General features: G+C 39.8%; 1 protein-coding gene across 1 annotated transcript; it reads left to right on the top strand.

The window, feature by feature from the left end:
- The first annotated feature begins 190 nt into the window (after positions 1-190).
- On the top strand, positions 191-25,420 carry hsd17b12b (hydroxysteroid (17-beta) dehydrogenase 12b). The gene is made up of 11 exons (XM_063471204.1): positions 191-531; positions 9,459-9,505; positions 11,361-11,436; positions 12,225-12,332; positions 12,606-12,670; positions 13,939-13,983; positions 14,921-14,955; positions 18,764-18,845; positions 19,486-19,551; positions 19,734-19,883; positions 24,177-25,420. The coding sequence occupies exons 1-11, from the start codon at positions 354-356 to the stop codon at positions 24,282-24,284; spliced, it is 960 nt and encodes a 319-aa protein (XP_063327274.1). The 5' UTR covers positions 191-353; the 3' UTR covers positions 24,285-25,420.

Here is a 25,420-nt window from a genome sequence, read left to right as displayed (position 1 = left end):
ACAGGTAGGACGTTAAGATGTGATATAGAAGAATTTAACGCGTATATTTTAATCGTTGCAAAACATTCTAGCCGCATGACGGTCGTTTTGGGTCCAGCCTGTGCTGGAACAGTAGGTGGTAGTAACGAGTAGATTTGTTGCGATGGGGGTTTTAAAAGCATTAAAAGAAGAAGAAGAGAACGGGCCAATCACAGGCAGTCAAACACTGATGCGGAAGTGTCCAACAGAGGAGGGATTCTGGCTGACGCATGTATGTGCACTTTGAGCACTTTGTCATCACGTTAATATAGATACAATAAATTCAGGCACTAGTATAGATACGCAGTTCAGACACAGAAGTGTGTAGTGCAGCTATGTCGTTCAGCGGAGAAGCCGTGTTTCGGGTCGTGGAGGCACCGCTGTTCTGGCTCGGTGCTCTGACCGCGGCCTGGTTGTCCCTGTGCACCGTGTACCGACTGCTGTCCGGGTTCAGGGTGTGGGTGCTGGGCAACGGACGGCTCCTGTCACCCGCCAAACTAGGAAAGTGGGCAGGTGAGAAACTAATTGGGGAGACTACCAGCCAGTTTTATTTATTCAAGTAGTAATGGTACGATATAAAGGGCTCTGTCCTGTTGTCCTGTCGGTTGTATTAAGTAGCTATTCTTTGTCTGAACATAACCCCCCCACTATATCTATCTATCTATAATTGAAATGTGCAAAATTATAGTTTTTTGTTTCTGATATGTAAACAGAATTAAACAGTAGAACTTTAATCTTTTTTCTGTTTAACTTTGTTACAGTGTTATTCTGTAGTATTATAAGTCACTTCCATAATAAATTATTTTATAACTGAGTACTGTTTGACACATTAGTTGGTAACATTGCAGGGAATGTATTGTCATCATTATTACAGCTTACGTGTCAGCTTACTTGACCATCTTTTGAAATCAAAGAGGAAAGACGAAAAAATACCCCCCCCACACACACATTTTATTGATTGGTCTGATGTCATGATACCTGGTCCATCTTTTTGATTTTGGATTGAAATGATATCTGATCCATATATGGATTCTGTGTATCTCTAGTTCCAGGGTTGAATTTCTTTAAGGTCTCACATGTGGTAACAAATTTTATTTGACTGAGATTATCAGATCACCAGCTACAGCTAACAGACCGATGAACAGTGAGAGTAACTCCACTGAGGCAGAACACATGGCTTGTATTAGATGAGGTCCTATGTAAAAACCCTGCTACTGTCCCTATAAAAAGCAATTTATATTTGCCAGTGCCACTATCCCGAGTCAGGTCTTTGTTTGTTAGTCTGAGAGTCTGACCACTTTTTTTTGTCTTTTTTTTCTCTCGCAACATCCTTTGGCGTCTTAGGGAGAATATTCAGCACAAATGACCTAAAGTATGGCACGTACCATTGCCTGATGTCCATGAAAAATGAACATTTTTCTCACCAGATTTGGTGCCATGCAACTTTGGCCTTTTAATAAAATGTAGCTGGTGCCCTTCACTGTAGGATACAATCCAAATTCAAAGCAGGTGCAGGTTTTTGCATTTTATAGATGCAATAGTTTAACATTTTTAATCACACCTAGTGTCTTTGTAGTTTATTTGTTTCTTAGGGTAAACTGGATTGCACAGGGGTGTAATGGTGCACCTAACATAATACAGAATGTACAGTGGACTACAAGCACACACGGTGCTCTCTAATGAACTCTCCTGTTCTTGAAACCACTGGGAACGACTCATGCTGGGGTTGTTGCGGTGTGTCACAGCTGTGGCTGCTCTGTTTAATGTTTCACTCTGGTGGGGTGATTGTGACGTATCCAGTCATCCCATATTGCTTCAGCATATACTTGTTACACACTAAGACTTCTTTAGTAAAGCAGCAGAAAAGCCTTTGATGCCTTTTTTTTTTTTTAAAGAAATACATAATGTCGAAGGAATGATCAGCCCTTTTGTCACCACTTGTAAAACAGTTGCAAGTCTTATCACTGGATTATGGCTTGAGGGGATTATCAAATTAGATTGAATGCTGTCCATCTGTCCTACCTGCTTACTGATTGAACCTTGAAATTTGAACAGACTGGCCTGCCGGGATTGCTTCGGTGTTGGCAAGTCTGGTGTACAAAGTTCACACCAACATCAGAGTTGGTAGCTCACAAGTCTTAGAAGTTTTTTACATAATGATTCATTTAGGCACCCCAGAAGAGCCCAGGACCTGTAGGGCCTGTCAGTTAGGGATGGGTACCGGTATCCGGTGCCATCTGACATAAACGTTAGTAACCAGACCGAAAAGCAGCGCACATTTCGGTGCTTTTTTTCCCTGAGATGTCATACACTTTGGATTCTAGCCAATCATTTTACCATTGCAAGCGTAGTAGGCGGGCCCAGGGACGTACGTTCTTTTAGAGCAGAGCTACAGATTAAAAATGCCCAAGGCGAAGCGGTCAAAAGTCTGGCTGTACTTCACAGCAAAAGATGCAAACTCAGCAGCCTGCAACAAGTGCTTTAAGGTGATACTGTGCAAAGGAGGTAACACTTCGAATCTGATGAAACACCTGGCAACACATAGCGTTTTTTAAAAGCCGAGAAATGCGCCGTATTTGATAGCTTGCTGTGAGACCTCACACCGAGCACATCTACTGCGGGTGTGGTGCCTGTTATCGGACGCGGAGTTAGCAACATCCCCCAAAAACCCGAAGAGTAGAGTCCTGGCCCCTAGCCCTGCCAGTGTAGCAGAAATGATGACGGATGATGATGGCAGTAGCAGCCGTTCTTCTCTGCGTGAGTAGCTTAATGTTGTTCGTGTGTAATTTACGTTGAGTAGGCTAACCACGTTATTAAATTAATGCACGTAAGGTGAACTAGCAAACACTGTCGTAGTTACATGCGGCTGTCTTCTTGTTTGATGGCAGGTACTCCCTTCACCCTGGCCAAAAAGGCTAAAATGACCAAAGAAAAAGTGGGAAACAGTTAAACATGAGAGGTTTTTGGACAAAGTTGGTGTTTTTTTTCCCCCATTGTTTAAGCACTGCTTCCAGCCAAGAGTGATACCATAAATCCCCTATAGCTGCAGAAAAGGCTAACATTGTTATCTTTTTACAAAAAACAGCTAAGCATGAGAGGTTTTTGGACAAAGTGTGTGTTCTTCATTCTTTAAGCACCAGTTCGAGCACCGTTTAAGCACCGGCACCGTTTCAAAAGTACCGGTTTGGTACTGGTATCGGATAAAACCTAAACGATACCCATCCCTACTGTCAGTAAAAATACTACATAGTCAATGAAAATCCAAACCTGAAATTAAAATGCTTATATGGCATCATAGAAGTATTATCAATGCCTTTCCAATCTCTATTTGCTGATTCCACAATCTTTTGATTGCATATTTATATTGTATATTTCTCTTTTTGTCTTGGACACGTTCTGACTGCTTTAACATTTCCAACAATTCAAGATTCAACGCTAAAATCAGAGGACTCTACATCTTTCTCAGCCTTTGCAGCTCCAGTCACATCAGTGTGTTAGAGAGGAGCCAAATGTTCGGGGGATGTGAACCGGCGACGCCTTTGATCTTTTTTTTTTGTGCATGGCTAAAAATGGAAACGCAGAAGGGGAGGGAGGATATTTTTGGATTCCAGATGCAAAATGATTCAGAATATGCAATGAGGCAAAGGGAGCCCGTTAGCCTCGGCTACTACTTTCATTCACAAACTTTGTCTCACTGAAGTGGACTTGATTGAGAGGATGGCCTGATTATATAACGGGACTACAGCCATTCATAAGTTAGCTTTACATGAGACGCAGGATCCTCGTGATTCTGGTTCAGCGGTGCCCGCATTTCACTGGTGTGTGAGAGAGAGCAGGAGACTGTGAGGGAGAGAGAAAAGGGAAGCTGTGATGGTATTACACATTCAAATCATATTTTATCTGAGACAATGACTTATAAAAAATACAGCTGCCTTAATGCATTGTGTGACACTTGCTGAGCATTTTATTAGGAACATAACACTGGAGCGAGATAAGGATCAGACATTTCAAGAAAAAAAAAGAAGCTATTTCTCAAACATTGCTTCAAATGACATAGTTGTGGCACGTGTGACATACCAATACTGGATACAATTTTTTGTTTTCACCCTAAACTTTTGATGGCTGCAGTCTTTTATACAGTGCCGTCTGATTTCACAGTACAGCACACACTTTACCACGCTTTACTTTAATAGCACATTCTTCTATTTTTGTTGCTTAATGGTGATTGGCAAATTGCTTATAGGTTTACCTCACTCCGATCTGCCGGCATCAGATTCTGCTCCACATCAGTGCGATTCAATTCACAATTTGTGCAGATTTGCAACTTGCACATTTGCACTACAAGCCACCTGTCTTGCTTGATGAATCCAGCAGAATACCCAAAGGTATTCTGCTGGATTCATCAAGCAACTGGGGAGGTTCCTGAAGTCTGCTCAACTAATTCTCAGCTGTATGAAAAACATTTAGACTTTTGTTTTGCATTATGGTGTGTTACCCTGCTGGAAATAGCCATAAAAACATGGGGAAATCATGACAATAAGGGGTCACTACTCCACATTTAATCAATAGTTAATTATCTTTGCCTCACTTTGGCAGTGTTTATTGTCTTGTCTCTCTCCCATAACCCCAACTGGTTGCGGCAGATGGTCGTCCCTCCCTGAACCTGGCTCTGCTGGAGGTTTCTTCTTTTTAAAAGGGAGTTTTTCCTTCCCATTGTTGCCAAGTGCTTGCCCATAGGCAGTCATTTGATTGCTGTTTCACCTCTAGCAGCATCCTGGACAGTCGAGTCCATGGGTTCATGCGTCATTTTAACCCTGCTTTCTATCTGATAACTTTTTATCCTCTTGTCCCAATTTCAGCACAAGATGGTTGACTTTCAAAATGCTGAAATTGAGGCGTTAAAATAAGAGTGGTTGGTAAAATTCTCATTTTGTTTAACATTTCTGTAAAAACAGTTTTGTTAAAACAACAACAACAACAAACAGTTATTGTCCTGATACCTTGTAAAGTGTCATCAAATCCTGCACCCCAATGTTGTTCACATAGTAGCACTATCATTGGAACACCTAGCCAGTCTAACCTAGATTTGCCAGAGACGGCAGTTCCTAAAATAGATCTTGTTTTATTTGAGTGAAGGGAACATGCACTCAGCTGTAAAATGTTTTTCCTTTTTTTCCCTGTTCTGACTGCAAATCACTTCATTCTTAAAACAACTAAAAATAACCCAGCCTACGTTTTCCTCATCATTGTGCCTCCAGACTCCCCCTGCACTCTCCTCTCCTTTTCCCTGTGCTATTTTTAGTTGCCCTCAGGATCCCCTGTGCTCATGTTTGTCATTTTCTCTTCTCTTTTGCTCCTCCACTCCTCCCTTCTGTTTGGCTCTGCTGCAGCCCTAGAGGATGCTTGGCATCCCGGCATCATCTGCACTCAAGACAATCACACAAAGAGGAAAATGGGCACAGCAAAGGGCAGATAGATGGATGAGCACAAGAACAAATAAAGAGTAGTGTTAAAATAGCAAAAACATTTGCTTAAAATAAACTCTTTTAAGGTGGTATTTGAATTAGACATTCCAGAAAGAGCCCAGAGAGCATTTGAACATGTACAAATTGAAAATTGCTGCAGCCATTGTGCGTAAGTCGCTGTGTTAAAATCAAGAATTCATCCTGTTTTGAAAATGGGTTGAATTTCAATGGTCCTTGCTTCTGGTAAAACGGTAAATAGAAAATCCAAAATCTGTAACTTGTGTCTCACAGGGTGATGTCGGCGACTCTTCTTAAATCTTAAGGTACACTGAGCATAGCTTATTATTAGGACATTGTAATAAAGGTAATATATGGAGAGAATTTCAAAAAATTAACTGATGTCTTGCTTTTAAAAAGCAATTACACTAAATGTGTGTATCACAGATTCTTGCATTGGTGCATTCCATGATGTTGTCCAACATATAAGATGTCCTTAGAGTGAGAGTATACATACTGGGGACATTAAAGTTGAAAATATTTAAATTATTTCTGCACTGTTTATTTTACTTTGTGCCACCTGTACCACCAGAAGGAGGCAGTAAAGACCATAGAATATCTTCCAGACCACCATGACCTGTTGGACCATCAGTCCAACATGATCGAAAAATCAGGTCGGATATCCCTGTGTTATGCGTTGTTCTTGGAGCAACATTTTAATCAATCAACTATTCATCCAGGATCAACATTGCATCAGACCAGTCACGCTGTTATGATGTCATAGCTTTGCAACGTGGGAAAACGCCTGCTGATGTCCACTCAGGAAAAAATCCAAAAAAAGGGGCCGGTTAGGATTGGGGGTTGGGATGTGATCGTGGTTAGGGTTACAGGGCTATAGGTAAGGTGCGTCCATGTTGCAACACTATAACTTTACTACAATGTAATTGGTCACTTGCAGTCTTGAACCTGGACCAACATTAGTTTTATTGATCCAGGAACTATACCAACATGATGATATCAGTTTGAGCAAAAAATACAGGTCCAAACTCCACAGTTTTTCTGATGGCCACTTACAGCTGTTTTAAAGGCAAGCCGAACTAAATAGATTCCCATGCTATGGGGCTGAAATATTTTAAATTGAGACTTTAACATGTAGTGTTCAAAACCAGTGGGCACCATTATGCTGTAACATTAGCTACATACATCCATTTTTATGCAGTGCATGGTTACTAACAGGTGTTGTAACCAGGATTGCCAGATGTGAAAAATATACAAAAGGGGATTATGCACCTCAGCTCCCTCTTAACTGTGGACTGTTGAAAGTGCAGTTGGGTGGAAGATGGTTAGTTTTGTTGACCTATAATTTTTGTCTCAGTTTTTGTCAACGACCTTTATCTTTTGTCTGACAAAAACAAGTCAATAACTAAATAAAAACTAATGCACGAGGACAAAGACTCTGATGAAGTCTATTGACACTTTCATCAACAAATGAAAACAGGATGAAAATATTCTAGAGAGATGAGACTTGGAACTAATTAAGTTGGCCGAAAAAGTTTGGAAGTGATCCAGTGAGAAGAAATTAGTTGTGCGGCGAGTTAGATGCCCACATTTGATCTGCCCCCAACAAACAGGGGGTGGGTTCAGCTAGGTCCTATGCTTCTGGGAGAAGGAGAAGAGTGGACATATTTTGCATTTGATGTCAAGGGAAATAAAACGCTTTGTAAACCGTGTGGAGCAACCAGTAAAAACATACCAAACTTTTACACTTGATATGATATTTAAATAACCAAAACTGAAAGAACTTAGATGCCTAAATTATGTCTAAAACTAAATGATGTTTTAGTCAAAAGACTGTGACTAAAACTAAATCAAAATTTGCCATCAAAATTAACACTGGTGGAACACACTGGAGGAACAGTCAGACAGTTCCCAGTGGAGCAGTACTTAAGCTTAAAATGCCCAACCCCCCTTTTTTAATCTTTAACTCGTAAGCTAAATCATCAGTGTGCATTCTTGTGAATAGTGAGAGTAGTTTGAGTACTGGAATTGCAACGAGGAACAGAACATGACTCATTCTTTAGTTTAAAACATTTTCTTTACCACAAACCTTTGTTGACTATTGCTTTTTGATGGTACCATGCATATCTTTTGTTGACTATGAATGGTCCCAGGTAGTGAAGTTCGTTCTGAACAGACTGCACTTACGTCGGTGCACCTTGCATGTAGTATTTAATGAGCCTAAGCGTCCTAAAAGCCCTAGTAGCAGACCCTAGAGGCTGAACTGCTCAGTGCACCCAACCACACTGATGTGGTTTGACCTAACCCACACAGCAGCATTCCCATCTTAAGTGCACTTTACTTTCAGAAGTCTAATGCAAAAAAAAAAAAAAGTAAGAAGGGACTAAATGACAAAAAAAATAAGAATATAAAATATAATGGACAGTTTCTGAAAACACAAGAACGATATTTTACACAAAGATGAGGCAAGTATTCCTCTCTAAGTAGGGCCTGGCAGGTTATTCAGGGACATATTGTAACATTTCGACTCACCACGCAACTCCCCATCCGCTTTTTTGTTATATTTAGCCAGAGGTGTGATGAATGGTTCCTTCTGAAAGATGGGAATTGCTAAAAATAGGATCCTGCTGCCGCTGCTGTTTGTGCCAGGCAGTTCCAGGGCATCTGCTCGCTCGACTGCCACTGATGACAGAGAGGACCTCTTTCCCCTCACCCTCCCTCACTCTCTTTTTGTCCTCCTTAGTCACCTCAGCTGCTCCCTGTCAACCGTGTCCTTCACTGCATCTGTCTACACCCTCATTTAACTCTTTTGCTTTAAAAGTAAATTCCTTTTATTGTGCTCAAGCTTTTTGCGCTGGGTCGTAATTAGCCTTTCTACACAGCAATTTCTTGACATCACTTGTCAGTTAAGTATTGTGTCATGCTTCGAAGTAGATCTCTGTGCTGATAAAGTTCCTGTAGGTGGCACTCTTTAGCTGTTCATCTGTGGTGGCTAGCACCGCTCAGATTTTCTGCAGTATGTTTTTTTGCTTCTACGTTTTGACAAACAAAGACAAAACAAGTCTAAAGTGGAAGAGGCAGAATGGCTTCAGGTCCTCAAACTGACAGTGTGCATCTAAAGTATCTCTGATTGTGAAGTGGTCACTCACTGGGATCCTTCACAACAGGACAGTCCTCTAGTACTTTTGGACGAGAGTTCAATTCTGAAAAATGTGTAAATTCCTTTTTTACATAGTGTTATAATTTCAGCTCCTTAGTACCAATAAATGAAACATTACTGCTACAATAAGCGACCTTGCTGTAAGGTGCTGTTTAATAGCGTGGCTATACATGTCTGGCAACAGTTTGAGGAAAGTCCCTTCCTACCTAAGCTTGACGTTGACCCCTTAGATATATCTAGGCTCATTAAGAAATAGTTCTTTTCTTTTTTTTTTTTTTTTTGTTTTAAGCCAACTTGACTGACCTGCTCTTAGCCTCCAGCATCCCTGGGATGAACACAAAAGCTGAGTGTGAGCATCAGTTGGTTGACCGCCCTGCACCGATGCTCTTGTGGTGGAATTGGAGCAAATCCCAGGATCTAAGTTCCGAAATCTCCCTCAACTTTGGAGGTTGTTAGAGAAGTGGATTAAGCTCATTACTTGGCCCTGGGATGAGATCAGTTACATTCATATGCCCATATATTTGGCTACATAGCACATGTCTTCTTTGGTCTGTTTAAGTGTGTTTTGCTTGCAATGCTCTGTTATAACAGAAGTCAAAGCTACGGCCCGTAGAGATTAATGTGATTAAGTCGTAATGGGTCAGTCTGTGATATATTTTCAATATGTTTTTCATGTTTATCCAGTGCAATTGAGCATAACGGAAAGGCTGTATATTTTTACATGTGTACAAAGGATCTTATTAAGGTGCCAGTAATGGTAATATAGTTTCCTTGCTAATTAAGTCTCTCTCTGTTTGTAGTTGTGACAGGAGCCACAGATGGGATTGGGAAAGCATATGCAGAAGAGGTAAGAGTCTCCCAGAGGTGTTGAGTTATGAACTTGTACTTGAAAATAGTATGTGCCTGTAATAGTAGATCTATAAACATGTAACACCTGATGGTGAGTACAGTTCAAAAAAAATCTTTTGGATTTTTTTTTTCCTTTTAATATTTATACAGAAAGTAACACATGGAGAGCCAAACAAATGAGACAAAAGCATGGTCACTGAAATTTATTTATTTAGGAAAATGACCCAATATGACACATGTGAGTTGCAAAGATTGATCTGTAACTGGTGTGACCATCTTGCACAGCAATAACTGCAACTAAATGTTGAGAGCAGGGGTGTGAAACACCAGGCTGGGGGGCCAGAATCGGCCTGGCAAAGACTCCAATCTGATCGACTATATGGCTTTGGAAAATGGGAAGAAAGAAACTTTAGGATTCTGTATTTTCAAGTTCTACAGCTTTTCCTTCTGATAAAGACCTCCTCCATCCTTAGTCATATTACACCAGAGTAATTCAGTAATAAATAAAACAAGTAGATTACAGAAAAGTTCCTTTTTTTCAGTATCTACTATAGAAGTGTTTTTTGTTTTTTTTTACAATGAGTAGTTAAACTTCATTAGACTAACAGGCCACTTAAGATCAAGGTGGGTTGTATGTGGCCCACGGTGTAATATGAGTCTGATGTCCCTGGTTTAGAGTAACTGCTGATCAGTCCTTCACATCACTTTGGATGAGTGAGTTGAGTTAAATGTTCAAAACATTTTGAACTCGAGGACAGGTATCCTCACATGAAGCGCTCGCTTCAGGCCATTCCACAATATCTTTTGATGAGGGTGAGACCTTGGCCATTCAAAACATATTTAATCCCCTTGTTTGTTTTTTCTTTTTTTTTTTGTAGAATGACTAGTTTTCAGAACATCTTTGTCTTGATGCACTGTGTGACCCAGTTTCTCTTGAGATTCCATTCACGGATGTCCTTGAATTGCACTTTCGAATTTGCTGCTGTATTTAAAAATTCATTGTTCCATTAATGACGGCAAGCTGTCGTGGCCCACATGCAGCAAAACAGGCCTAATCCATGATGTTTCAGAGATGGGATAAGGTCCTGACGCTCGAATGCAGCGATTTTCCCTTCCTCTAAACCAAACGCCTCTCGTATACACAATTAAGTTTTTCTTTGCTCTTAGCTGCCCACAGAGCTCTGTTCAAACAGCCTTCTGGCTTGCTAGTGTGATCTTTAGCAAACTGGCTCTGGGCAGCAGCGTTGGTTTTTGGAGTGCAGTGACTTTCCTCTTGTGACCCTGCCATCCACGCCATTGTTGTTTAGTGTTAAGGCACACACTGGGTCTTGTAGGGATATTTGCTGGCAGACCACTGCTGTGAACAAGAGCAGTGTTCTTGATTTGAAGTCTGGTTCAAAGTGAATCAGTGGAGTCCAAACACTTATTGTCTGTTTTGCATCAAGTTTATGAGTTTTTGAGATACTACCTCACCTCAGAGACGTGATATAGAATCATTTTCAATAAGAATCTCTTATATTTTCCATTAAATGTATTTACTTAAGTTTCCATTTTTAGAAACCAAATGACAAAAACAAAAATAAAATCTACAAACTTTGCTTTTTCAAAGCTTTTTCATCTGCATTTGGTTCACAAGGTTGCATTTTCAGTTTAGTTGCATTTTCAGTTTACAATATTAATTTGGTATTAATTCAAAGTAATAACTTTGATATCGTCATAATATTGCAGGATAGCCCAGTGCCAAAATGTAAAAGCCGATCAAAGAACCAGTTAAATGTTGATCACCAGTATGGATGTAAGTGCAGTGAGCAGGTGTTTTACTTTGTTGACATATTTCATTTTTGTATTTGCAGCTCGCCCGTAAAGGATTTGCCATTGTGCTGATCAGCCGCTCTCAGGAGAAGCTGGATGATGTAGCCAAGGCTATTGGTGAGATATGCACATGGTTACATTATTTCAAAATTGTTTCACCCCTGTAAAATTTTGGACATGGTTAAATATAAATATTCCTCTCCTTAATGCATCGGTCACCCTGATTGGTGCAATGTCTGTGTGCCTTGGTGATTTGTGTCAGTGTGAGAATCGCTGCAGGAAGTAGTTCAGTGTATTGTAGCCAGTGAGTCTGCATCCTGCTAGTCAGAATGATTTGAAGTAAACAAAAAAGCAGCTAAGGACAATATCTCACACTGATTCAGCTGAAATTATCTACAGTTTATGTGTGAAAACATCTTTAGAGTCAAATTAAATCCTACCTGTGTTCCAGAGGCACCAGACTAATTTAGTTCATGTGTATGACCGCGACTTTTAGAGCCTCATTTGTCCCGAATCTGAAATCTTACAGCTTGCATAATAATACACTAGGGCTCAGTAACAAAAGAATAAATTATACTGCACTGAATTTAGTGTTTTAGCACAAGTGATATCTTACTGAGTAGCCCTTTGCTGGACTCTTATGCTTTTGGTTATGAGGCAGTAAAATCTTTTACTGGAGCTGAAAGTGACTATGTCCAGTTAAATGAAAGCGTCCTCTTAAGGGAGGGATAACCTCATTGATGATTAATTTAGGGTTTAATACTTTGTTCCCCTTCCTTCCCTTTCTAAATGACTATTTAATAGTCATTTTTGCCATTCCTGAATGCTATTTGTGAGTATTGTTTTCTGGTATCTTTCATTGTGACTCAGATATACTAAATTAAAATGCATACTTCTGTCCTCAGCCAGTAAATGTGGTGTGGAGACAAAAACAATTCAAGCAGACTTCAGTGCTGTTGACATCTACTCTAAGATTGAAGAAGGACTCACAGGACTGGAGATTGGAGTACTGGGTAAGACTGCAGGAGGTGCTGAGGCCGGTTTGCTTTTCATGAGTGTTAATCAGCCTGTCACATGATATGTCAAATCTAATCTCAACCACAGCTGACAAACAAGGAGTGCTGTAAAATCCACTGTTTTTCATGTATTCAGAAGGGTTAATTTATAAGCCTTTTACTGCCCCCTGAAGACTGAAATGAGGAATAACAGACTCAATCCTGCATTCATAAAATACTTAATCTCTTTGAATAATTTGGCAAGTCTGACATTTTATCTCTTGTTAACAGTGAACAATGTTGGGATGTCCTACCCTTACCCTGAGTTCTTCCTCAGCGTCCCCAATCTCGACACTGTAAGTTCCAAGTTTTCTGATTATTGTATTTCACATTCAAATTATAGTTAGTATGAAAATACATGAATGTTTGCCCTTTAAGTGTTCTCCAGCAACTGCATATTCCACAGCATATATCGACCCTCTGCTCCATTTCTGTAAACTGCTGTAGCGTTGAAGAAAATCTAAATTTTGTATTACTATTTAAAGTTAAGTAGATTAGGTCGCTTCACCTGCATTAGACAGCAGTCCAGTTTCCGTCAGTCTCACTCTCCTTAAATGGAGATCGGTATAGGTGGGACAGTTTTACACTCAGAGCAGTATTCTGCCTCTTAAAAGTGTTAAGTAGAAGAAAGGAAATTTGTTATTCATGAAGTCTTTAAGCTTTGTAAGTCATAAAGTCAATAATGGCTGTTGCTCAGGAATTTCTAGCTGAAAGCAGGTGTAAAAGAATTTGTAGAAGAATGCGCGTGGTATTTCTTCCATGTGAATAGTCCTTTTACTGTTACAGAATACATTTTTTACGATTCCACCCTATCGTGTTATCATTTACAGCAGTGGCTCCTAAGTGATTTGCTGCACAACTTGGGATTTTGTGTCAGCCATGCAGTGCTTTTTGTAAAACGAATCGATTACATCCCTGCTATCTTAGCCACTCAGGCAAATTCTATAGCCTAACAAAAAATGAGAGGGATCCCAGGTATGCAGTTCCATTAATGGTCACATTTCTTATAGCATGATGCATCAAAGGCCGTGATTGACAGATGGGAAGGAAAACAAAACAAAACAGTTAGCTAACAGGTAACCTTACACCTATAAAAAGAGGTCCAATTTAAATAAATAAAAACCTTTTACTAGAAAATATCACGTAAGCTAGCTATCTTTTGGATTTATTCAGATCAGGGATATCAACAGCCTTCAGCCCAAGTGTGTCATCTGTCAGGAAAAGTTTGCTAGTGTTAACACTGTGCCAAGCGAGTGGAGGGCCCGTTTGGAAACTACACGGCCCTTCTGAAAGAAACTTGGCTTGTTTCAAAAGATTGCTGGATCTGACCCAAAAGCAACACGATTGTTGGATTGTGTGAATGTGTCTGATGAGCTGACAGAGGCGAGTCAGTTACACTAGATGTAAACGCACACACAGAGACTTTTTCTTTTTTACTTAAAAAGGCTTAAAAATGACAAAACAAACCTCATTTGTCAATAATGTTTACAATTCTACTTACAAGTACGTGCACCAGTGCAAAATGTAACCATCTGTACTAATCCACTTGTTCTTCGTGTTTCAGTTCATTGACACCCTGGTCAACATTAACATAACATCAGTGTGCCAGGTGAGTGTTCCTATTCAAGTAATTACGTTTTTTCTTCCTTAACAGGTTATCAGAGAGAGAAAAAAAACCTTAAAATGTCAGTGTGAAAACAAATTAAATCTACTAAAGAAATTCATGATTGCACTGCAGGTATTTCCACCTGCAAGCTAATACTTAGTAAAGCCACCTTTAGCGGTAATTAGAGCATTGAATTTGTGTGGATCAATACAGCTTCTTGGGACAAAGCTCAGATATTTTTTCTCCTCCAGTTTTTACTTAAAGGCACATGTGTTCAAACAAATGAAAAATAGCATTCAGGCATGTTTACAGAATTTCAGGGTGCTTTTTGATAGTCAGCGTGAATGCCTGCTGTAGACCGCTCATCTTAAATGTCTGGCTCAGTCCCAAACTGCACGCTGTGGACTCGTGATGCATAAATGTTTGTCATCCGTTTCCCCGTGGTGCGCTCACTGTGGAATGAGTAATTAAAGCCGTCAAGGTGGATTCAGGTGGTTAGGATGGTTGGTAAGATAGATCCACAGTCAGGAAGTCCCACAGACCACCGAAGACCTCCACACATACACACACACACTGGCACAACACAGTGACATATACCATAAGAAGTCATTTCTGTCCCAGTTCTCCATGTTCAGCAGTTCCCAGAGCAACAGCTACATTCGACCCTCTCTCTTAACACTTAATTTATATTGTTCAATATTTCTTTAAAACGGCTCCCTCTGCTATCATTATCATTTCTTTTCTCTTGTCTCTCCGACCAGCTCTTCACACAACACCCACCCACACGCACACACACATTTACGAATGTGGATGAACTCCTCCACGTACAACCCACAAACAATAGCCGTTTTTGTCTGTCTCATGCTTTTATTCTGCATCACCCACTTCTAACCTTTTCTCTCTGCCTTTTTTTCCCATTATCATTGTTTTCTGTTTCCAGATGACACGTCTTGTTTTACCACAAATGGTGGAGAGGTAAGTTGTGTTTATACATCACCGTTGTCTGCGAATCTATAAAAGGTTCAACGCAGTGAATCCTGATCATTGATATGCACCTGTTTTGGAAGTTAATTGAGAGATGGGGTGAACCCGCTGCGAGATACGTGGGAGGCCGGTACGGTGGGATTGTGTAACAGGGCGCTGTGTTTGCCAACCAGCAGTGTGGTCAGTGAAAGATTAAACTGGGATTTCTGTGGTAGTGGTGAATGGATATTTAAAATATTAGATCTGTAAGATTCAGGATTCTTGGGAAACTTCTTCCTGGCAGCAAAAGAAGATATTGAAGCAAATCCCAGTCAAGGTCATTTGTATACAATCACAGACAGAAGAAATGTGGCAGAATGCTGGAATTATGTGAAAAGATGTTGAGATTTACCCGAACTTTATTATTATTCGACTACGCAGTGGGTCAAACGTGTCGTCAAATGACATGGCAATATTAGGTTTTTCGATAAGTGAATTGTTCTTTCTCTGGGGCTGTGAGATCATGTAACATACACATTGGTGCATGGAAGAAAAGATTTTTTTGTTAAAGTTATAGTCCTAAAACACCCATTTGAGTGTCCTAATGGTTTGAGGTAATGCTAAAAAATTCTGAGGTAGTCTGTTTCCTTCATTATTGCATCCACTCTGTTAAATGTACCAGTTCAACTAGCAGCAAAACAGCTGCACTGCAACTTTCTACCCCGACCACAATGCTTGACAGTTTATGCTGTTTTCTTTAGCTTGAGTACCTCAGCATTGCTCCAAAACATATTTTTATAATTGTGGCAAAACAGCTCAATTTTTTAGTCTCATTGGACCATTAAATGTTCCTCCAGCAGGCGTTTTCTTGTCTGTGTGGTCAGCTGCAACCTGTAGTTAGACTCTAGCCTCTTAGTCCATAGTGATTTAAAACACAATGCTGTTCCAGCAGATTCCAGAAACCACCGAGTCAGTGCCTGTCTCTGAGTTACGTCTGACCATCTCACCTAATTTTGTCTTAGCTGAGTGTGACGGCTTAAGTTCTTCAACACTTAGCAAAGAGGTGTCACTTCCTACTGACTTGTATGTGTAGAACTGATTGAACTCATGATCTTGGACTTTTCAGTTTTTCAAGAGAAGGTCCTAACTTTTGTAACTCTGTGATCCTCTTTCTCATATCTGCACTGAGCTCCTTTTATTTTTGTGTTTTACTGTGTTTTGGACAGTCCAGTGGGTGTAGTCAAGTAAACCTTTTCTTTTCTTTATACGTCTCAGCTGTAAGAGGCTGATGGGGTATTGCAGTCACCCTCCAGGGAGATGTGGAAAACCAAGTTTGTGAATGTGATAACTTGAAAATAGACAATTCAAATAGACACCATGGGTGTGTCTACTAAAACACTTTGATGAATTCAAACCTGACTTTGACATGAAAGTTAGAGGTCGGAGGTCTTGTGAATGTGATAACATGTAAAAAAAAAAAAGGCATAGTAGGATTTTGAAATTGATACCATAGCCGCCAGTATTTTTTATCTTGGTAAAGAGAAGCTACCAGCTGCAGTAAAACAGGAACTTAACATGAAAAGCCCAAGACCTCTTAAGAAATTTTTGGAAATTTTAGCACCAGTGAATTCATATATTTACTTCTGTTACTTACTGTTCACAATAGAACATAGAAAATATTTGAATGTTTAAGCAAAGAAAGTGTAATATTGAAACAAAAACAGGCTTTTGATGCCAACAGACCTCACAAAAGTTGTGGTGGGGCAGCAAAATACTGAAAAAGTAAGTGACACTGTAAAGAAACAGCTAGAGGAATTGATGGGGTTAACAGGCAACAGGTCAGTAACATGATTGATTGTATATTTAAAAAAAAACAGAGCATATTACGCAGAGTTTCTCTGAAGTGAAGCTGGACAGAGGAATAAGAATAATGTTCCCCAGTGTAAAATTGTACAGACTTTGAATATCTCATCATCTGTACCACATAACATCAAAAGATTCTGAGAAGCTGGAGAAATATCTGTGCAAGGTACAAGGCTGAAAATTAATATTGGATTCCCGTGATCTTCGGGCCCTCGGGCATCACTGGAATAAAAACAGACATGATTCTGTCATGGAAATCCCTGCATGGGCTCAGGAACACTTCCAGAAATCAATGTGTGAGCACAGGTCACCGTGCCATCCACAAATGCAGGTTAAAGCTCTATCAAGAAGCCAGATATGAACATGATCCAGAAACACTTCTCTCTTCTCTGGGCCAAAGCTTATTTAACATGGACAGAGGCAAAGTGGAAAACACTTCAGTCAAACGAACCAAAGTTCTGTTTTGAAATCATGGAAGCTGTATCCTCTGGATCTAGGAAGAGAGGGACCATCCGGCATGTCATCAGTGCTCAGTTCAAAAGCCTTTCTCTCTGATGGTGCGGGTGTGCATTAGTGCCTATCGAATTAGCAGCTTTCACCATCGAAGCTGAACGATATATACACATTTGCTTCCATCCAGACAATGCTGGTATATTTCATCAAGACAAAGTCAAATCACCTCTTGCATCCATAACAGCATCATGGCCTCATAGTAGACGAGTTCAGGTGCTGTGATGGTTTGTCTGCAGTCCACGACTTTCACCATAACAAAAAATTTGGAATCATGAAAACCAAAATGTGACAAAGAAGACTCGGGACTGTTGAGCAGCTGGAATCCAGTGTTAGATGAGAGTGGGACAACATTCTTCTCTAAAGGTCCAGCAGATGATCTCCTCTGTTTCCAGATGTTTACATTATGTTAAAATACGAGGGGATGTCTAATAATGGTAAACATAGCCCGAGCTCAACTTTTTTGAGATGTGCTGCATTCATTTTAGAACGAGCTGATAATTTTCATGAAGCAGGAAAATGCCTCAGTTTAAACCTTGAACATATTTTCTGTCTCCTAAAGTGAACATACCAGTAGCTAAAAAGCCAAAGGATTTAGACAGTTTATGTAATGAGGAATGGATCAAAATCCATCAATTACAACATTGTGTTTGGCTTGGTGATCAAATACTTTTCACTCAGTGACATGCAGAACAATTCATAATTTTTATGTAATGTGTTTTTTTTTTTTTTTTTAATTTCAAAATGAAACTACCATTAAAAGAGAGTTTTGATTTCTTTGGAAGTGACCATAGCTAAAAATTCAGCAGGCGATCAAATGATTTCCCCTTCTGTGTGTCATATAGTCATTCAGCTCCAGGAAAAAGATCAGTTCACAGAAGTATATGACAACTTGGATTTCCTCTTTTGCTCTTTGGAAATAGAAGTCATGATAGATGTATCCTAATAAATGTGGCGCTGTGTTGAGGCATATTGGTTTGTTTTCTGTTTTCAAATGAGTCCTGGCACACTTGGTGTATGCTAATGTGTCGTGCTGTTATAAGCCGGTGGGCCGCATGCTTGATCGTAGGCTGTTGTTGACTAATGTGGCTGAATAATTCCACAAGGGATAGGTCACGCAAACTGCCAGACGTTATAATAGAAAGATGATTCCTTCATCGATCTTTTTTTTTTTTTTGTTAAATGAAATGTATGCAAGCACCGCAGGCTACAGCTGAACTATTCCCCACATTGTAAACATTTAGGTATCTTGATGAAATCTTTGATCCTATCTGTATCTACCAGTTCCACTTTGATGTACAGCAAGAGCAGTTTTGGCTCAGCATGCAAGTACACATACTACCGTATTCTTTTGTTACCTGGGGATTGAAGTGTTTGTTGCACATCTTTCTTTTCACTCGTAATTTGCTTCTTTAAAAAAAGCACTGGCTTGTCTTGCTGTTTCTAGGAAGAAGGGAGCCATCCTCAACATCTCGTCTGCCAGCGGCATGTACCCTGTTCCTCTTCTTACTGTCTATTCTGCCTCCAAGGTAATTGCACTACATGGTTTATGACCTTTTCATAAAGTGTTAACTGAAGTTGGACTCAGCTTACCATGTACTGAAGAGGAATCCATCTCATCTTATGAATTATTCTAATTGACCAGCGTACTGATAATTTATTGACGATGGTGATAGAAGTTTGTCCAATATTTATTTAGAAGAAGGGATGAAGTGAGGTTTTTTTTTTTTTTTTTTTTAAATTTTGCTGTTTTTATTCAAAATAAATGAGCCGGTGAGTAACTCGGGTCCTGAGGTAGTGTACCAATTAAATGTTTATAGGAACATGTGGCATCATAATGTTTTATCACGGTCTCATGTGCATTTGTTACCTTAAATACAGCCTGCTGTTCACAGTTTTCCTGGCTAATTTACTGCTGTCTTAATCCTGAGTCCCGTCCTGGCTGCTGTTTTTAAATAAGCAGCTAAAATTAGCCTTTGCAACATCTTGAGTTTGTCATCCAGTTTGCTGATAATTTCGTCTGCTGGTACCATTGATACGGTCACTCATCGATTTCATTTTTAATATGTTTTTAGTAAATTTTGACAGTTTAAAGGATCTTTTCAGTATCACCTTTTTGCCACCTTTCTAGAGCTTTGTGATTTAATGACCTACATTTATTTCATGTAGGCATTTGTGGACTACTTTTCACAAGGACTGCAGGCTGAGTACAAGAGTAAGGGGATCATCATTCAGGTAAAGTTTATACCACTGCTAAAGACCCACATATTTAATATAGACATAACTGTAGTTATTAATGCAAATTTCATAGGACTTCAGGCCTAAAAAAAACATGTTTCTGAATACTGTATTGATACATTAGAGTTACACAATTTGACATATTGTAACTTATAATCTCATTTTTTCTCTTCTTCCAGAGTGTTTTGCCATTTTTTGTTGCGACTAAGCTGAGTAAAATCCGACGGGCTACACTGGACAAGCCCAGCCCAGAGCGCTATGTTGCATCTCAGCTCAACACTGTGGGGCTACAGACCCAGACCAATGGCTACCTGCCTCATGCCATAATGGTAGGTTCTCATGTGTAAATTGGAGCATCATTTATTCAGCTTGGTATCATCTTTTTGCAGCGTGGACACCAAAGTTTGCGCAGACATTAACAAGGTGTTGTAGGATTTTCAAATTGATTTCATAGATTCATCTACTAAAAAATCTAGGACAAGTTTGACTTTGACGTATCATGTGACATATCATGCTTCTCTGTCTGGCAATGCGATGGATGAGTCTGGGTTTGGCGGTTGCTAGGAGAACGGTACTTGTCTGCCTGCATTGTGCCAAGTGTAAAGTTTGGTGGAGAGGGGATTATGGTGTGGGAATGAGAGAGTTTAGTGTGGAAGAATTTGACTGTCCTGCACAGAGTCCTGACTTCAACCTGATATAAAACCTTTGGGATGAATTAGAGCGGAGACTGTGAGCCAGGCCTTCTCGTCCAATCAGTGTGAGACCTCACAAATATGCGTCTGGAAGAATGGCCAAAAATTCCCATAAACACTCCTTAAACCTTGTGGAAAGCCTTCCCAGACAATTTGAAGCTTTTAAAGCTGTGATAGGTTGGCCCACATCATATTAAACCATATAGACTAGGAATGGGATGTCAGTCAAGGTCATATATGGGTGAAGGCAGATGAGCGAATATTTTGGGAGTATAATGTGTTTTGAAAACACCTTTAGTTGGCGTAGGAGCCAAGATTTGTGTAACCAATTTAACAACAAAATCAAATACATTTCATTTGCACAGTACAAAATCCTCACTGTATCTGCAGATGGATTAGCTTTTAACGGCTGGCAGTAACTAACCATGACTAACAATATTGGCATGCTATAGCTGCTTTGACATTTGTGTGTACAATAAACCTGCTGCTGACAGTGACTCGAGCTCCGCTGAAAGTGCTTCAGTTAGTTGGAACTTAAAATGACTCGACAGGCCAGTTCTTACTCGGCAAATGGTAGTCTTAATGACAGTAAAAGATAGGGGAGCACAGCTGGAGCACATAAAAGCAATGCTATTTTAACACAACTGGTTTCTCTGTAGTAGTAATGGATCTGCTGCAGCGTAACACTCACGATAACAAGCGAGAATCGTACTGCAGGTAGTCAAGGTATGTGATGGCAACAGGACTGAAACCCCATCAGGCGGCAGTTTCACTTTATACAAAATAGCCTCCTACAGGCTCATCTCCATTCACTGAATTAATGTTGTGTCAACAGTTGCTAAAGCATCTGTCAAAAGGTAAACATCCTCTGAAATAATGGAGTGGGATGCTCGGCTATCTTTTCAGTATTGTCTGCATCCTAACACTGCAATTACTCTGCAGAGAAATGAGCATCAGAAATGAGATGGAAACACAAACATAGTTTTGCTTTTCTTTTTTTTTCGGAGGCGTCTTCGTTTTTAGCAGAGGTCACTGAGAGCAGCAGTCATTTTCTCTTTACAGTTCCTTCATGCTGTGCTGTACACCGGTGAACTGTGTGACATGAATATCAATGATCTTGTTTATTGATGTGCATATAAATAAGAATAGGGTCTATTAGGAGCATACAGGTGGTCAATACATTCTAATCAGCATAAGTAAGCTTTCATTATTCTTGGGGAAGATTTTTCTTTTTTTTTCTTTTTTGTGGATAAGATAAAGTCAGCACAACTCTTTTCTGCCTCCAGCCCCTGTATAAGGTGCAGTGAAAAGGTTTGCGTGTGCAGAATCAAAGCCTGTACCTGAGTTATACTCGCTTCAATGTTGTCTCATTACAGCTCCCTCTTGGTAGCCCTGTTCTGACCATTTGCAGGTTTGCAGTTGTTATTTCACCATGAGCCTTGAACTTAAATTGTATCGGCTCGCCCAACTTTCACATCGAGTGTCATCACTCTTGGTGAGCCAGGTCTCCGGCTACAATCGAGAGAGAAGAGCCCACATTCCAGAAACTGTAACTGAAGTTACCAGGGCTTGTCAGTATTACAGTATATCATATTTCTTCCTCTTGTAGTACAGTTATTGATACGCTGGTGCCAAATAACAATGTTTTTAATAATACATCCAACCCAATCAGTTAGACTTACCCGTGTTATGACTGTGTGACTCTTCACTTAACTAGTACATGAAGGAGAGTGAACAAAAGTTGGACTGGGCAGCAAGGAAAAGCTGAAACTGAAAACTATTAGAGATACTGACATAACAAAGCAGTGCATAATACAGTAAATGCAGTCCCAGTCAGAAGTTTGGACAGACTCGTGTAATCCTACTTACAGTGACGTCACCAGGGTGATTGTCTTGCAGCAGTGCATCAACATGTTAATCAAAGGCAATGTATCGTAATAATAAGCACTTGGAAGTAGGGCTGGGCCATATCATACCGTTCACGGTAACACCGGTATAATGATGGGCAACGATAAGAAAATGAAATATCACGATAGAATATGGGTAAAACGCGCATGCGCAGTGCCTATGTTTTCATACGCACATGGCGGAAAAAGCATGGCGGTAACGGAGAATGAGAAGGGCGAAAGCGGATCGTTGAATGAAACGGATGAACCAGAATTGGTTTGTAAAAATGCTGCAACTTCAGTGGTGTGGAACTGGTTTGGCTTTCCTCCGTCAGATACACAACAAAGCACTATTTTTGGTAGAGCATGCTAGCAGGCCGTCGTTATTACTCTGTTTTTTGGAAAATACGGCACACTTAAAATCAATCCTTTGATTTTTCTGAAAATCGACAGTGCCCCTTATAATCCCGTGTGCCTTATGTATGAATTCTGGTTGTGTTTACTGACCTCGAAACGATTTTATGTGGTACACAGCGCTCGAAAATCTGTCAAATGTTTTAGTACGACTTTGCTAAGCTACAAACCCGCACCGCTTGATGGATTGTCGGAGCATTACGACTATCGTAGTCAGGAGCCTCTGCGGAGTGATACGCACTGTGCTTCAACATAATATTACCGTATTGTGTGTGTATAACCTCTTTTTAAGTTTTGTGGATATTATACATGGCCGACATATCCTGAGCATAACCAATTTCCACTGGAAATGCCTTTTGGTTAAACTGTCAGCAAGGAATTTGCATTTGCACTGTAAAATTTTTATTTAACTTTAATGCACATAAAAACAGCTGCTTGTTTAAGTGAAAATACATTGATGGGTTTTTTTGCACTAATAAAGTTGTAGAGTTGTAAAGTGTTTTGTCTAGTGTCAATTATATCGTCAGTTATATCGTTATCGCAAATTTTCAAATGTATATCGTGATAAATATTTTTGGTCATATCGCCCTGCTCTACTTGGAAGTTACTGAATGATTCCCATCCCTACTACTGCGAAGTGTGAATCCTTCCCTCGGGATCAGAATGTAAGCGGGTCGTCTGAAGCATGACATTTTGTGGCAGCGGCGGTGACTGAGCTGTTATGTATGCCCGCTTAAAAGCGACATCAACGCAGTCGTTTTCACCCAACGTATTTGCCAGATCGGTCTCTCTGCAACTCATTCATCCTCCTCACACAAGTTGAGGCTTTGTCTTTGTCACACAGTGGAGGAGGTCCAGTACACGCTGCTCACTGGCACACACAGATGGCCGTAGTGTGATTTTCTTTGTCCTAAAGCTGACACAAAAAGTCACACTGGCTTTCCACGATTGCAACCCCCTCGGTTTTAATAATATGTCAATTTAGATAAGAAATGAATTTCAGCTTTAAAATAAATAAAGCATGAAAAATTAAAAGGAAAAAAAGGAAATTACTAGTAATTATCTGGATGTGTTTCTAAGTCTCTGAAATGCTCTATTACTTAAACTGTTCCTTGATTGTAAAATAAGTTTACTGTAATCATAATTGAAATCAGTGTGATACTGTTGTCTTTAAAGGTAAGGTAACAGACTTTTTGGCTAAAGCAGAAACGATTGTATTAGTTTAATTTGAGCTGCCTGTTAGTATATGATGTATGGCATGCATATTAGATTAATTTACCCATAGAGTCAAAGGGGAGAGAGACAGAATTTTACAACTGGCTATAAAGGAACCATGGGATTGTCTGTGTAGCGTTTGATGACATCAGTGAGAAAAGATTTGCATAATGCTGAAATGGTTTTATGATCTTTATGCAAAATACATAGTTATTGCAGGGACTTGTACTAAAAGGCGTGTAGTTCAAGCATAATTTGAAAAGGGCACAGGCATTAAAACGGCACAATTGCCGGAATTTTCCTGCGCGCAAACGTGCTCGCCACATTTGTTGCTCCTGTGGGTTGGAAATTAATAATGAATGCTAATCTGTTATTTGTAAATGCCACCAGCTGACCATGTAATTTCCCTCTGTAGGGTTGGGTGACTACAGCTCTGCTCCCAGCCAAGATCCTCAACAGCTACGTGATGGGGATGGGTGTGTCCCAGCGCGCTCGTTACCTCAAGAAGCAGAAGCAGGGGTAGACGGATCGGTGGAGGCCAAGACAGAGGGATTAACGACTCGTCCGACTACCATCATCATCATCACGGACCCGAGCAGATGAACGTGACAGTTTCTGGGCAAACATCTCAGTTTTGTCTCCCTCTGATATTTGCTAGCTCATAGATGATGTGAGGCAGTATCTGGCCACATTAAAAGCATTCAATCCAAACAGTTGTGCAAACAATATTGATTAAAGCGTTGCTCTTTACTAAGTGAACAGCTTTAATGAATGGGACACTAATGTTAAAACTAAAACCAACAACAACAACAAAAAAAAAACTAACCATCTGTCTGCAAAGCGTAATCAAAAAATGAACCCCACGGGAGAAGATTTAAAAGATTTGGATGTGTCTGTTGTTTCAGACCTCCTGTGAGTTTGTGGACTAGCTTCAAGCTGCTTAATAAAAACTGGAGGCGCTTACTGTTTTGAAAGCACTTAGTGAGTTATCAAGACTTATGAAAAGTTTATTTTTTCAACCATTTCTACTGTGATGTTAAAAACTTCCTTAATTCCATCATTGTTGTCGTCTGCAAACGCACACCTTTCTGTTGAAAAGTACCACATGCTTATTCAAAAACATCCATTTTTTTTAAACTTCCTCTACTGTTGATGGGTTAGCGAAGGTGCTGCTTGTGTCATTTAACCCAACTGTACATTGCGTGTATAAACATGAAGAGCATAGAGGGAGAGTTTGTGATGGTTAGAATATTAAAAATGTGTTTTGTTTACATTCATGATTGAGTTTCCGTGTCATTCTCACAGCACACTTGAAATTCCAAAAATGTATTTTATTCCACGATAAATGAGTGGGTGGCTTGTTTTTTCTATGACAGTAAGTGGGTCACATCAACATTTATCTCCATCTTTACAGCTGTTTTATTTTATTTTTTTCTCAGTCTTGGATTCGCTGAAATGTTGTACCCCATGTACAGATGAAGTGAAGCAGAAAAAAAAGTCTAATCTGACATTTCTTTGACATTCTTTTGTGATTTTTGACTTTATCCAGTATGGCAGTAGTGGTCTCACATTTTACTTACTTTGTTTGGAGTAATCTAAATGTTGTTAAGATGTACTGTCGTTGCAGACGTCAATAAAAATGCTTTTCAACTAACTTCA

Source organism: Pelmatolapia mariae, linkage group LG1, assembly GCF_036321145.2.
Source record: "Pelmatolapia mariae isolate MD_Pm_ZW linkage group LG1, Pm_UMD_F_2, whole genome shotgun sequence".
NCBI classification, from domain to species: domain Eukaryota; kingdom Metazoa; phylum Chordata; class Actinopteri; order Cichliformes; family Cichlidae; genus Pelmatolapia; species Pelmatolapia mariae.
The sequence above is the reverse complement of the archived record's forward strand: the minus strand, read 5'-3'. Positions and strand labels throughout refer to the sequence as shown.

Bases quoted from the DNA above. Each gene is read 5' to 3' on its own strand.
- hsd17b12b (XM_063471204.1), top strand. From the start codon at position 354: ATGTCGTTCAGCGGAGAAGCCGTGTTTCGGGTCGTGGAGGCACCGCTG. The intron at 532-9,458 runs GTGAGAAACTAA...CTCTGTTTGTAG, and splicing joins CAAACTAGGAAAGTGGGCAG to TTGTGACAGGAGCCACAGAT. The intron at 13,984-14,920 runs GTGAGTGTTCCT...TTCTGTTTCCAG, and splicing joins ACATAACATCAGTGTGCCAG to ATGACACGTCTTGTTTTACC.